This window comes from Liolophura sinensis, chromosome 13, assembly GCF_032854445.1.
Source record: "Liolophura sinensis isolate JHLJ2023 chromosome 13, CUHK_Ljap_v2, whole genome shotgun sequence".
Lineage (NCBI taxonomy): Eukaryota > Metazoa > Mollusca > Polyplacophora > Chitonida > Chitonidae > Liolophura > Liolophura sinensis.
Genome location: NC_088307.1, coordinates 13810416 through 13825467, shown reverse-complemented (window position 1 = coordinate 13825467; position 15052 = coordinate 13810416). Strand labels below are relative to the sequence as shown.

General features: G+C 36.8%; 1 protein-coding gene across 2 annotated transcripts in view; it reads left to right on the top strand.

Annotated features, from left to right (window-relative positions):
- Window positions 1-14781, top strand: part of LOC135480102 (choline transporter-like protein 2) — a 56269-nt gene extending 41488 nt beyond the window's left edge. For both annotated transcript variants that reach the window (XM_064759857.1, XM_064759858.1), the window contains exons 15-23: window positions 337-389; window positions 1792-1968; window positions 3415-3543; window positions 3878-3947; window positions 4974-5047; window positions 6045-6115; window positions 8349-8437; window positions 11293-11377; window positions 12342-14781. In XM_064759857.1, the coding sequence (XP_064615927.1) occupies window positions 337-389; window positions 1792-1968; window positions 3415-3543; window positions 3878-3947; window positions 4974-5047; window positions 6045-6115; window positions 8349-8437; window positions 11293-11377; window positions 12342-12448 (855 nt within the window). In that variant the 3' untranslated portion in view covers window positions 12449-14781. The remainder of the gene's footprint in view (window positions 1-336; window positions 390-1791; window positions 1969-3414; window positions 3544-3877; window positions 3948-4973; window positions 5048-6044; window positions 6116-8348; window positions 8438-11292; window positions 11378-12341) is intronic.
- Window positions 14782-15052: the final 271 nt, after the last annotated feature.

The following is a 15052-nucleotide window of genomic DNA, read 5'->3' as shown; positions in this document are numbered from 1 at the left end:
CCCTAGTAATTTAATGTTGTTGTTGAAAAATTCTTAAGGGTAAAGATGTACATGTAAGGTATTTTGCCAGCTTCTCTTTATGGTACAGTTTTTTTATAGTGACCTTCATCATCCAGACTCATGCAGACTTCCTCTCCATCCGTACGTGGGAAGGTCTGCCAGCAACCTGTGGATGGTCGTGGGTCTACCCCGGGCTCTGCTCGGTTTCCTCCCATCCTAAGGCTGGCCGTCGTCGTATAAGTGAAATATTCTTGAATACAGCGTAAAACGCCAATCTGATTACAAATCTGGTTATGTTACTGTTATTTTTTTACCACACATTTCTATAACCCTCAGGTGAACAACTCTGGCAGTGACATCTGTGGTATCATTAAGTATGGAGGAGATGAGTAAGTCATGAATCTTCACGCTAAATTCATTATGTGAACAAGGACCGTTTTACAGTGTAATCCATATTAAGTTGATTTAAAGTACTACTTCAGTCTTAATTGAGGCTGGACCGATATATTAAACTGGTATGAAGGATACCCTATTGAATATAAGTAACACCACGGTTCAAAACAAGTGGAGAGTCCTCAAAAACAAATCCTCGACAGTTTCGGTAAAATTTGATATGACATGATAATATTCCTTATGTGACAATGAATCGGGCAGATAAGACGTCGAATCGAGCTGATATTACGTCGAATGGGACAGATATGACGTTGAATAAGGCAAATATGCTGGAATGAAGTCATGGGTGTTTGAGAGCACAGCGTCATTTGTGTCTATCTATTAGGATGGTGACGTCAGGTGTTTTTACACAACATCACACCAAGCAAAAATGGAAACAATTGAAAACTTTTGTTTCCATATTATCCCCCCAAGCTAACAACAGAGGCTGTAGTAAAATGTGACAAAGTAATTGGTACTATCTCGATTCTTATCACTTAATCTTTGCTTTTAGGGCGTCTGGACACAAAAGTAGCTCTGTAAGTGTCCTAGATTCTTGGTATAGCTAGAGTAAAATCAATAGCTCCACCTGTGCTTGATGGAAAGGTTTTATGCAAAGTTTTTTTATATAATAACAAATAACGTGAAGTATCAAAGAAGTAGAAAAGTAAAAATTGATGACACCATTTGCGACAAGGATTGGAAGACAACAAAAAAAAAAAAAAGAGAGAGATTTTAAAACATACATTTCGGTGAAAGCCCATAGTTATCTTTTCCAGTAATGACAGCTTTGACTTCACCAATCATGGTACAGATGTACTTTCCTGACTTGGAGATAGATCAAGCAGGCCAGGTATTGGGCAGCCAACAGCCAGTACACTGTGACTGAGTGTGGTGTCACATTTGATGCGTAACATGGAAATGGTGTTTTTGTTAAGCAGCATGGGATATATCTTTGGATATTTTTGGGCATTGGAATCGACAAAATGTCAAGAGAGCAATGTGGTTCATATTGTCTCTAACTTTCTGTGGTATGTGTCTCTTTCCAGGTGTCGCATTTGATGCGTGACATAGAAATGATGTTTTAGTTAAGCAGCATGGGATATATCTTTGGATATTTTTGGGCATTGGAACCAACAAAATGTCACGAGAGCAATGTGGTTCATATTGTCCATAACTTTCTGGGGTATGTGTCTCTTTCCAGTTGTCACATTTGATGCGTGACATAGAAATGATGTTTTAGTTAAGCAGCATGGGATATATCTTTGGATATTTTTGGGCATTGGAACTGACAAAATTTCACAAGAGCAATGTGGTTCATATTGTCCCTAACTTTCTGGGGTATGTGTTTCTTTTCAGGTACACATTTTACCTGCAGATTTACAACCTGTTCATGCTGTTTTGGCTGGTCAATTTCTTCATCGCTCTGGGACAGATGACATTGGCGGGTGCCTTTGCCTCGTATTATTGGGCATTCACCAAACCAAAAGACATCCCAACCTTCCCTCTGCTCTCCTCGTTTGGCAGGTGTATCAGGTAAAGATGTGACACTGTTTTCTTTTTTTTTTTTTTAAATTAATTAAGTGGTAAATGACTGCCGGATATACAGCTGCAAGAAATTGTGCACGATTCTTGGTAGGTGCAATATTTACTGAAGTGTAGCTCAGAGCGTAGTTTTGTGGTGGAAAGACTGGCTTGTTTCACTCAAATCAATGATAAGGGAGAAATGTTTGTTCAGCTATCCTGACTTACACTTGAGAATATGTCCTATTTATACTGACCTGCTTTGTGCTGTCAAGGCTCCACTTTCATGCAACTTTGTGATTCCTGTTGATATGCTTGAACAAGGCCTAAGAAATATTTATTATTTAGAGGTATAAAATTATGTGTATGTAGGTGTAAATGTAAAGTTATCGTCTGGACACCAATGCGGTGGCTGTGAGTTCAAATCCAGCTCATGCTGGCTTCCTCTCTGGTCCTACGTGGGAAGGTCTGCCAGCAGCCTGCAGATGGTCGTGTGTTTCCTCCGGGCTCTGCCTGGTTTACACCCACCATAATGCTGGCCACCGTCGTATAAGTGAAATATTCTTGAGTAGGGCAAAAAACACATTTTTAGGCATATAACTGTTACTGTAGTTCTTTAACCTTTTCTCATGTTTGCAAGGAGTTTATTCAAACACATTCTAAGAGCATTATTCTGTGTAGACTGATAAAAATACATGTATACTTTTTGTGTAGCCCTGAAATTGGCCAGCCCAACCAGTGTAGATTTGTCTGAAAAATCAAAAGGTGCATTGATAACACTGTTCTCTTTTTTATATGAACAGGTTGAGGATTTAGGGTATACATTATTACCTTTGGTGTTGAAACTTACAGACGTCCTCTAGATTAGATTATCATTTTATCTGCCAAACAAACCCTACAACAACTTCCCTAGGTCACTAGTACTCACAGAATAAGGCAAAATTTGAGCACAAGAGAAGTTTATGATACTGTAGTTTGTGAGTAACTTGCCAGAGGTAAGTGGTTTTATCCCTGGCACTCAGGTTTCCTCTACCTAAACATTTGACTTCAGTGACATATGTGTCCTGAGTATGGAATTAAACATTGTTCAAATAAATGAAACCTTTTTTATTGTCAATGATTTCCTGTAGCCATACTATTTGAAGGCCATTGGCCTATATCATAAAATATAAATTTTAATTGTCTTTAATATTTATAGATAAAAGGTTATGTACATATAGCTTTCCAGATATGGTATGTTTTAAATATGCTGGTTTTCGAGTTTTAACTGTTTTGGTTTTTTCTTATCTGATTTTAAACATGTCTGTACTTTTTGTTTTATTTTTGATGTTCTCACTATCATTTCGAAATTCGTAACCGTCTCACGTTTTCACCTTGTTCTCGCCATGGCTGAAATATTGCCGATGTGGCATTAAGCCATAATCATTCATTCATTCCTGTAGCCCTACTATATTGTAGGTATCACCTGGGAACGCTAGCGTTTGGAGCCCTCATCATCGCCATTGTTCAGCTTATCCGCGTTTTCCTCGAATACCTGGATGCAAAACTAAAGGCAGCTGAAAACAAAGTGGCCAAGTTTTTCCTCAAGTAAGTGCGTTTTCCATTTTCAAAAAACAATGGAAGTTTTCCAAAGAAAAAAATGAAAGTTTTCCAAGAATCAGTGGAATATTTTAGGTACAATGCAAATTTTCTAAAACCGTAATATTACCCTTATCTTTGATTGTAGCAGGGTAGGGTGTGATTTGCAAATATGCTCTGTGTCTGGAGGTGTTGCTAAACTTTATGTGCCACATCACAGGAGAGTTAGATGATGACCCACTGTGTTGTAAAGTGACAACGTCATGAGTTGCATTCTGTAAAGGAATTTTACTCGTTCATCATTTTAACACGCACAGTTTTCTTCTTCATTTACTTCTTTCAGATGTCTGAAATGCTGTTTCTGGTGCTTGGAGAAGTTCTTGAGATTCATCAACAAAAATGCCTACATCATGGTATGCTTTCTACCTATACATCCACTAGCTGTTTGTTTTTCTTAAAATTGTCTGAGGGGGTTAGCATACCAGCTCTGCGCAATGACCCAGGTGCCTCTCACTAAAGCTGTCGCCGTGAGTTCAAGTCCAGCTCATGCTGGCTTCCTCTTCGGCCATAATTGGGAAGGCCTGCCAACAACCTGCGGATGGTCATGGGTTTTCCCGAGCTGTGTCGGTTTACTCCCACCATAATGCTGTCCGTTGTTGTATAAGTGAAATATTTTTGAGTATGCCGTAAAACACCAATCAAATAGATAAATAAATAAATTTGAAAATCCATTTCAGCATTTTCAGTTCTGTATAAAACGCTTCAGCATGCACAGTTCTATATAAAACACCTCAGCATACACAGTTCTGTCAAAAACTCTTCAGCATTTTCATTTCTGTATAAAACACTTCAGTATGCACAGTTCTGTATAAAGCACTTCTGCATGTCCAGTTCTGTATAAAACACCTCAGCATGCACAGTTCTGTATAAAACTCTTCAGCATGCACAGTTCTGTATAAAACACTTCAGTATGCACAGTTCTGTAGAAAACACTTCAGCATGCACAGTTCTGTATAAAACATACACTCCTGCTCTCACCACATTTATATTGTCTGTGATATTGACAACATGTATATTGCACATTTTTGCAAGATGTTTATTTGAAGGGCATTATTTCTGTAGCCAACCGAACCAGTGTAGTTTTGGTGCTCTAAATCACATAAAAAAGGTGGATGAATTGCACTTTAAGTTGTAAAAGGTTGAGAGATAATGATAATCAAAATAGTCCCATGAATTCAGCTCCTATTGGTTTGTGTGCATTTTGTGTTTGTCAATATCGTTGTCTGTTATTTGTAGAGGTGACACACTTGTACCTTGCCAGAGTTCCCTGATCTACTTTGAGCTTGACCAATAATGTTAGAATAAAACTGTCAGCTTACGAGTCTTGGGTACATCCGATAGCCGCTGATGTATGTTCTGCTTTATTTGGTTAATTTCAGGTGGCTGTATATGGCAAAAACTTCTGCACTTCTGCTAAAAATGCCTTCTTCTTAATATTAAGGAATGCAGTCAGGTAAGTTTAGCCAGTTGTTTATTAAGTTACGGACGTTCTGCCTTCCAGGAAGGTGTTTGTATTCCTGACGAAGTATGTTTTTCGACTAGCGCTGCCAGTGTTCATAAGCAGACATGTGTACTGTAAACCTGGGATCTCCATGGCTGCGGTAGTTAGCGTGGCAATCAGGAGCCCCTTATCAATGCGGTCGCAGTGGATGCATATCCAGCTCATGCTGACTTCCTCTCCGTCTGTGTGTGGGAAGATGTGCCTGCAAGCTATGGATGGTCATGGGTCTTCCCCAGGCTCTGTTTGGTTCCCTGCCACCATAATGCTTGCCCCCGACACATGAGTGAAATATTTTTGAGTTTGGCATAAAATAATCTATCAAAAAAAGAATAGTTACTATAATCCTAATGTCAGCATTTCAGTCAGTTGTACAGGTTATACGTCCTCTCTAAAATACATTTGAATAGCATAAGTTGTGGGTGAATCCAAAAGTAAAAGGTCAGCTTTATAGCTATCACCAACAAGATTGTTCCATTCTGTTTAAGATTAAGTCACTGTTATATATCACTGTTGATATACTTTAGTATTATGGAAGTCAGGAGAGCTGAGATCAAACAAGAGTGGGGTCATCCCAAAGACTTTGAAAATGCTACTTTTTGCAGCCTCGCTTGGCGCTCAGGACTGAGAAGTGAGAGCAAGGAAACAGAACTGGTAGACCTGGTGTCAGTATAATGTCACCAGGTGGGGTGTCATGTCTGGTGTCTTCAGCATGGTACTTGAGTGGCAGCAGCACTTTGGCGGCTTGAACTCGCTCTGTCACTAGAAGACATGGTGTATGTAGACACACCGCCTCGTCATATGACTGAAAAATTGTTAAGCATGACATGAAAACCCAGGCAAACGTATATATAAACATACTTTTAGTCTTATCAGTAAAATTATAACTTACTAGTAAAAAAGAGTGAAATGTACCTGTCTTATAAACAAGTATATCTATTGTGCTTTTCAGAGTGGTTGTGATTGACAAAGTGACAGATTTTCTGCTCTTCATTGGGAAATTAGTCATTGTTGGAGCAATCAGTAAGACTTTTTTTATCATTCTCTAGATAATGTAGTGTCTGTATCAGTAAGACATTGTTTCTTATCATTCTCTAGATGACTTAATATCAGTAAGACATTGTTTCTTTATCATTCTTTAGATGACTTAATATCAGTAAGACATTGTTTCTTTATCATTCTCTAGATGACTTAATATCAGTAAGACATTGTTTCTTTATCATTCTTTAAATGACTTAATATTAGTAAGACATTGTTTCTTTATCATTCTCTAGATGACTTAATATCAGTAAGACATTGTTTCTTTATCATTCTTTAGATGACTTAATATCAGTAAGACATTGTTTCTTTATCATTCTCTAGATGACTTAATATCAGTAAGACATTGTTTCTTTATCATTCTTTAAATGACTTAATATTAGTAAGACATTGTTTCTTTATCATTCTCTAGATGACTTAATATCAGTAAGACATTGTTTCTTTATCATTCTTTAAATGACTTAATATTAGTAAGACATTGTTTCTTTATCATTCTCTAGATGACTTAATATCAGTAAGACATTGTTTCTTTATCATTCTTTAAATGACTTAATATCAGTAAGACATTGTTTCGTTATCATTCTCTAGATGACTTGATATCAGTAAGACATTGTTTCTTTAATATATCCTAGATTATATGATTTCTATACCAGCAGGACATTGTCTTGTTATCATTCTAGATACATGTAAAGTCATTGATATATGTGATTATTTAGCATAAGTACTTTTTCCAAACCATTATGACTAGCCCTCTAAAGAGATTTCTATACCCCAGATGTGATATATACATTATGTTCTCTCCACGAAATGTATGAAATATCTGAAATATTACCAAACGTGACAGTAAGCCGTATTCATTCATTCATTCATTCATTCGACATACACGTAGCAAAGAAATACTGAATTAAAGTCATTATCAGGATATAAAACCAAATTGACAAAGAACCTGGTATGGTAAGAAGGGGAATTGGCCACAGTGCAAGAAACTGTGCATCTCAAGAAGCGAAACTGACTATAGCTGTGATTGACAGCTTATAAAGCTCCCTTTCTTTGCATCAGTTGGATGAGGAAAATCACTGCACGACAAATGTAACTTACTGAAAAATTCTTGAGCATCCAATCAAATACATATATAAAAGATGTTCAGCCTTTTATTTCCGCTACGTAGAAAAACACACATGAAAGCTTCAATAAAGATATTTTTCTGGTTAACGTTGACCCTCAGATTGTAAATAAATGACACAGTGCCTCGTTTGAGCGAAAAATTGGCGTTTTGATCGAAAGTGCATTTTTGTGGGATTATTACTAAGCAACCATTACTTTTATAGCCAATTAACATTTATGGGTGATTCAAACCAAGTTTTATTCTTCTGATCTGGAAATTTACAGAATTGTGCTTTGATTTTGACATTTGCACTTTCTTATCATACCTCTCTGGGGCCGATTCTCCGCCTTGCCGTACCAGTTCGTTTGTCAGTTTACAGAACGATACCATTCAGAGGCTTGCAGAGATGTCGAGGTTCCTCCCGCTAATTCTGTCACTGTTTTCTTATTTTCTTACTCTGTAATCTTAAGTGCATAAAATATGGTTTACCCTCTGTGGAGTTAAAGAATATATTACTTGGAAAAGAATTTTCCACCTTGCTTACTTTCTCTAAAAAATATCACCCCCAATTTACCTCAATCCTCATTCTAACAGCTTATCTCAGACCTATCTAAGGATTTAAAAATAGTGCCAAAAAATTCTGTAATATCTACATTTATTGCTGTTTTTTTTTTTTTTTTTCGGATCCACAAAGTTTTATGATTTCTTGATTAAATCTCTAACTGTTTTTCTCACAGGCTTTATAGTAGTCCTCATTTTACAACCTGGGTTTGGACAGATGCAAATTTGAAAAGTGCAAAAAACTGAAACCATTTTGTGGGTTAAAAAAATGCCTGTAATGTCCACCTCACATTGAGTCAGTCGCGGTGGTTTTTTTGCCTATATGCATTTGATTTCCTGATTCTGCTTTCTGATGCTGTCTTCCCACGGTTTTCTTCATTCTGCTGTCTGATGCCGTCTTCCCGCGGTTTTCCTCATTCAGCTGTCTAATGCCGTCTTCCCGCGGTTTTCCTTATTCTACTGTCTGATGCCGTCTTCCCACGGTTTTCCTCATTCTGCTGTCTGATGCCGTCTTCCCGCGGTTTTCTTCACACTTTATCTGTGTTATTTCAGCAACAGCAGCTTACTTTTTCTACGATGGCCGGATCCCCTTTTTGACGGAGTACCAGCCTAATCTGAACTTCTATATAATCCCCGTTGTGGTAAGTACATGTAAAATAGAAGCCTAATCTGAACTTCTGTATAATCCCCGTTGTGGTAAGTACATGTAAAAAAGAAGCCTAATCTGAACTTCTATGATACCAGGTTTGTGGTAAGTACATGTAAAATAGAAGCCTAATCTGAACTTCTATATAATCCCGGTTGTGGTAAAATAGAAGCCTATTCTGAACTTCTATATAATCCCAGTTGTGGTAAGTACATGTAAAATAGAAGCCTAATCTGAACTTCTATATAATCCCAGTTGTGGTAAGTACATGTAAAAAAGAAGCCTAATCTGAACTTCTATGATACCAGGTTTGTGGTAAGTACATGTAAAATAGAAGCCTAATCTGAACTTCTATATAATCCCGGTTGTGGTAAAATAGAAGCCTATTCTGAACTTCTATATAATCCCAGTTGTGGTAAGTACATGTAAAATAGAAGCCTAATCTGAACTTCTATATAATCCCAGTTGTGGTAAGTACATGTAAAATAGAAGCCTATTCTGAACTTCTGTATAATCCCGGTTGTGGTAAGTACATGTAAAATAGAAGCCTAATCTGAACTTCTATATAATCCCAGTTGTGGTAAGTACATGTAAAATAGAAGCCTAATCTGAACTTCTATATAATCCCAGTTGTGGTAAGTACATGTAAAATAGAAGCCTAATCTGAACTTCTATATAATCCCAGTTGTGGTAAGTACATGTAAAATAGAAGCCTAATCTGAACTTCTATATAATCCCAGTTGTGGTAAGTACATGTAAAATAGAAGCCTAATCTGAACTTCTGTATAATCCCAGTTGTGGTAAGTACATGTAAAATAGAAGCCTATTCTGAACTTCTATATAATCCCGGTTGTGGTAAGTACATGTAAAATAGAAGCCTAATCTGAACTTCTATATAATCCCGGTTGTGGTAAGTACATGTAAAATAGAAGCCTAATCTGAACTTCTATATAATCCCAGTTGTGGTAAGTACATGTAAAATAGAAGCCTATTCTGAACTTCTATATAATCCCGGTTGTGGTAAGTACATGTAAAATAGAAGCCTAATCTGAACTTCTATATAATCCCAGTTGTGGTAAGTACATGTAAAATAGAAGCCTATTCTGAACTTCTATATAATCCCGGTTGTGGTAAGTACATGTAAAATAGAAGCCTAATCTGAACTTCTATATAATCCCGGTTGTGGTAAGTACATGTAAAATAGAAGCCTATTCTGAACTTCTATATAATCCCGGTTGTGGTAAGTACATGTAAAATAGAAGCCTAATCTGAACTTCTATATAATCCCAGTTGTGGTAAGTACATGTAAAATAGAAGCCTAATCTGAACTTCTATATCATCCCTGTGGTAGTAAGTATATTTACTGTCAGGGATTTATGCAAAAACACAGCATGAATATAAAATCTCACTGTACCATATTTCCATGAAAGGTGATCAGACCAGGTATTTTTGAAATGAAGAACAAGAGTCTGGACATACATGTATAGTGACAGTAAATGAAGAACAGCAGTGTGGACGTACATGTATAGTGACAGTAAATGAAGAACAGCAGTTTGAACGTACATGTATACTGACAGTAAATGAAGAATAGCAGTGTGGACGTACATGTATACTGACAATAAATGAAGAACAACAGCTTGGACATACATGTGTAGTGACAGTAAATGAAGAACAGCAGTTTGGACGTACATGTATAGTGACAGTAAATGGAGAACAGCAGTTTGGACATACATGTATAGTGACAGTATATGGAGAACAACAGTTTGGACATACATGTATAGTGACGGTAAATGAAGAACAACAGTTTGGACGTACATGTATAGTGACAGCAAATGGGGAACACAGTTCGAGACACTGTGCATGTTCTTTGTAATTGTTTTTCTTTTTTTAACGGTAATTTTTCAAGGCAGAGGTTATTTTATGCGGACTGGGGGTTTTCATTCAGATTTCTTGATGGTAACGTTTCCCGTATTACATTTATGTTAGTCGCTAGCCTGGTTCGCTGATGGAATGGGCTAGCGATGTGGATGACATATAGGTACCAGCCACCTACATGTAAAGTGTGTTTGTTTTGTCCCTGCTGTGCAAAACTTGGCATTTTTTAGTGGTTTTTGTTAAATTTTCAAATGAACCTTGCTTTTTTTTTTCTTTGTTTTTTTTTTGTTCAGCAAAAGAGTTACCTTCAGTAAATATTGATATATTGAAACAAGAATAAGAAAGTCATTTGGACCAGTCATGATAATACTTTTCTTCTTTTCTGAAAGACTTTGACATTTTGCCTGTACTATTTACAACATTTATTTACTCAAAAACAAGGTACTTTAATTTGGGTACATCGGTCTCTCATACTTTCATTTCCATGCAAGAACTCCTCCAAACATTGTCCGATTTTGATATGATTTTGTCTATAGATTTATTCTGTGGCCCCTGAGGTCAAATCTGAAAATGAGCTCGCTCCACGCACATGTGTTTTGCCCACAGGTTGTTCAAAACTGGCTTTGCCTACAGGTTGTTCAAAACTGGCTTTGCCTACAGGTTGTTCAAAACTGGCTTTGCCTACAGATTGTTCAAAACTGGCTTTGCCTGGTTGCTCAAAACTGGCTTTGCCTGGTTGTTCAAAACTGGCTTAAGACTTAATAGCGGATTTAAGTTTAAGCCAAGCCTTCAGTTTTGTACTTAGCGTGAAAAAATTATGTACAAGTATGTCAAATATGAACTAAAACTGCTGCTGTTATACTTTGACTGCACTGGCTGCTGGGTTTGACTAAAAATTTAAATATAAAGTATGACTCAATATTTGGTAAATTTGCTTGTTGTTTATGACCTTGACCTTTGTACTCTGACCTACAGGTGACAGCGCTGGGATCTTACGTGATAGCAGCTGCCTTCTTCAGTGTCTACGACATGGCCGTTGACACACTCTTCCTCTGCTTCTGTAAGTTTTTCATGTTACGTCTCTGAAGGTACCATGCTATATTTTCACCCAAGATATCCTATTTGTTAACCAATCATAATGTTGTGAGTGACATTCCTCAGTGTTACACCATCGGCTCACGAATAATACAAGGACAAATCGAGAAAAAACAGAGGAGTTGAAGCTTGAAGCTATATTTATTTAGGTTATGATTATGACTGTTACAAAAAGGTTTATTGCCCTAACCTGTATAAATGTAGCTTTGGCTCATATAAGTTGATGGTATGGAATTGTCAAGTACTTTCCTTGTAGATCATCATTGTACTTGGTTGTCCCAGTCTTGGTTTAGAAATACATATTTAATCCAGGAAGTCCGCTAATGTCTGCAGGTGAAAATCCAGTAGAGACTTTTACTGAAAAACGATAATAGTTAAACTTTTGTGGATTGTTTAATGTCCAAGTTTAACTTATTGTTATTAAAAATGCGTCTACTAGGATTTGATCTAAAATTTGCATTCCTCAACATTCAGCCTTTTATCATGTAGAATCTTTACACTGACTGCTTGTGTCGATTGACCTAAACCATTGTTGATCTTGACCTTTTGTTGAGTGATAACCTTAACCTTAGTTGACTGGTGACCTTGACCTTTGGTTGACTGATGATTTTGACCTTTGGTTGACTGATGATTTTGACCTTGATTATTGTAGAATGTAGTCTTTACACTGACTGCTTTGTAAAGATTGACCAAAACCATTGTTGATCTTGACCGCTAGTTGACTGTAATAACCTTGGCCTTTGTAGACTGATGACCTTGACTTTAAATGAGTGATGACCTTGACTTCTAGTTGACTAATAACTTTGACCTTTAGCTGACTGCAATAACCTTGACCTTTAGTTGACTGTGATGACCTTGACCATTAGTTGACTGCAATGACCTTGATCTTTAGTTCATCGATGATTTGGACCTTACCATTGTACTTTCAGTGGAGGATCTTGAAAGGCATGATGGGACACCAGAGAAACCTTACTACATGAGCAAAGAATTGATGAAAATACTGGGAAAGAAAAACAAAACGCCAAAGGCTGAATAACAGATGATCCAGGAGTTTTGAAGGGGAACAAACCTTTTGGAAACATGCTGGTGGTAAACCATCGTGGATCATGCAAGGAACTGCTATTTTGTGACGTCAGTTTGGAGAGCAGTTTTAGAGTGATTACCAAATTAAGGTTTTTATAGCATTAAGGTCAGAAATATTGTTGAAGATTTGAGACACTGAATGTTCTTGGAAGGTTATTGTATTGTTGTATTGTTCAGGTATGTGGAAGGCTGTTTACTTGTGTTAATTTATAACCAGAATTTTGAAAACAGAGAAATACATTAGCTTGTACATGTACTTAGTGAGTTAAACTGTATCTCTAATGTGTTTGTCAAACAAACCCAAAACGTTTAAGTAGGGTGGGAAAAACTGAACTTTATTTTGATAGTTTTATGCAAGCACATTTTAAAATATGGAATGCTGGACATTCTAACCTTTACAGCTGTTAAAAGACAGTTAAAGGAGTGTGATTTTTTTTGTCCCTATTGCCCAGTCACCTGCGAACAAGATGCGAGATTTTAATGGTACTCATGTCAAGATTTTATGAACCGAGAAAAACATCAACCTTTTGTAAAGTCTCAGCCAGTGAGAAAGATTGAGATGTTGAGCATGCTCGTGTTATTTGACTGTATGCAGGCATTCCTTTCTTAAAGAGAAAGTCTCTCTCTGTAGAATGGGATGAAAACAAGTTTATACTATTTGACAGTTGAACTGAGAAGATATGTCAAACTTTGTGTAATTTCCAGTATTATTGGCAAGCCATTCTAGTGTGTTACTTGAAGTGAAACATACATTGGTTTTAGTGTTTGTTCTCAGTCAGTATTTCAACAGCATTTAATGCATCTAAATTTACAGTCAAAATGGCATTGGTTAGTCAAAATGGCATTGGTTAGTCAAAATGGCATTGGTTAGTCAAAATGGCATTGGTTAGTGAATCCAAGTGTATCATTTGGCCAGAACTAATTCACATCTCATATTTACAGTTTTTGGAATTTATATCATTTTCAGTGATTTTGTGGTCAGTCCAGTTGTGGATGAAAGGTTGCAGATAGACTGAAAGTAAAAATTGACTACATATTCTTGAATGGACCCATACGTATACAAGCCAGTGTGACTACATAAAGCATATAGTCCAGTACAACTACCAAGCCTTAATAGGGGAAAAAAGCCTTAATAGGCGGAAAAAATACACAGCCATGGTCCTTGGACGTGATCATTGGGCTATATGACTGAGTTAACTTCCCATAGACAACATTCAGCTGGTGCTAGGCCTATCTTGTTTATGATTGGCTGTTTATTGCATATGGTCGAGTACAACTACCAATCCGTAATGGGAAGAAAAAGTTATAGCCCTTGAATAGGATATGCATAGCACCAATTAGATGTTGTCTAAGGGAAGATAACTCAGAGGTATTATTCAACGGGCTGTATCACTGAGTTATCTTCCCTTGGACAAAACTCGGCTGGTGCAAAGCCTGTCTTGGTCTGGGCCATAACTTGGTGTTGAAGCCCATCGAAGCAATGGTTATGACAGATACCTAAAGATGGTAGTGTGACTGGTATTTGTTGAGATCTGCTGGTCTATTTTCCCGGGAGGTATTTAATAGCAGTTCATCTGACATATACATCGTGCGAGTATTTTCTTTGCCTTAAGACTCTCTGCAGTCTGATACATTTAAGCAGAATTCGAGAAAAATGTCTATAAAAGATGTAAAAAGTTATGGAGATCTCCGAATACATATAGGTGGCCATGTGGTTCTTTTGACAGCATAGTGCCATAGTAAATTCTGTAGTACCATTTAATGTTAAACCTGTGAACCTTTAAATACTTATTTTTTTTGCCTTTGAAAATTGAATATCTTGTAAGTTTGTGTGAGAATATTGAGGTAGGGTCATGTATGTTTCAGACTTGAGACAGCGATGGGATTTCTGACATATTTCACAACATGCCTTACACCAGACCTGAGCATCTGGCCCTGGCGTCACAAAGCAATCTTAGACTTAAGTCAAAATTTCAGATCAGTTTAAAACTCTCATTTATGATGTAACAAGGTCAAAATATTGCATGATAATGTAAATTCTGAGTAAGTTATTGTACAACAAATTTCAGTTGAAATAACAGAAAGGAACATACCATATTTAAAGATTAAAATTTTGACTCCAGTCTAACATTACTTGGTGATATAGGGACTGAGCTAGGATTCACACCTGAAGAAGTAATTTACACCTCGCTTGTTACTATGGCAATGTGTGAAGTCTATGCCTTTAATCTGTTGCTAAGTATTAGCCTTAATATCTGGAATCAGTCGTTTTTCATCTATATTCAATATATCTATATATTTGTACAGCTCATTTAACAGTATGTATTTTTATATATGTTCTTTTCCTACTGGCCAAAGGGCCTGTGATGTAATTTCTATTCTGATTTATATATATCCTGACCCCATGGCCTGTGGCCTAACTTTTATCCTAATTTATATATGTCCTATCCTACTGACCCCATGGCCTGTGGCCTAATTTCTATCCATATTTATATAAATGGAATTATTCTGTATATATTGTCTGATATTTTCATTCAGTATGATTTGAAGTGGTTGT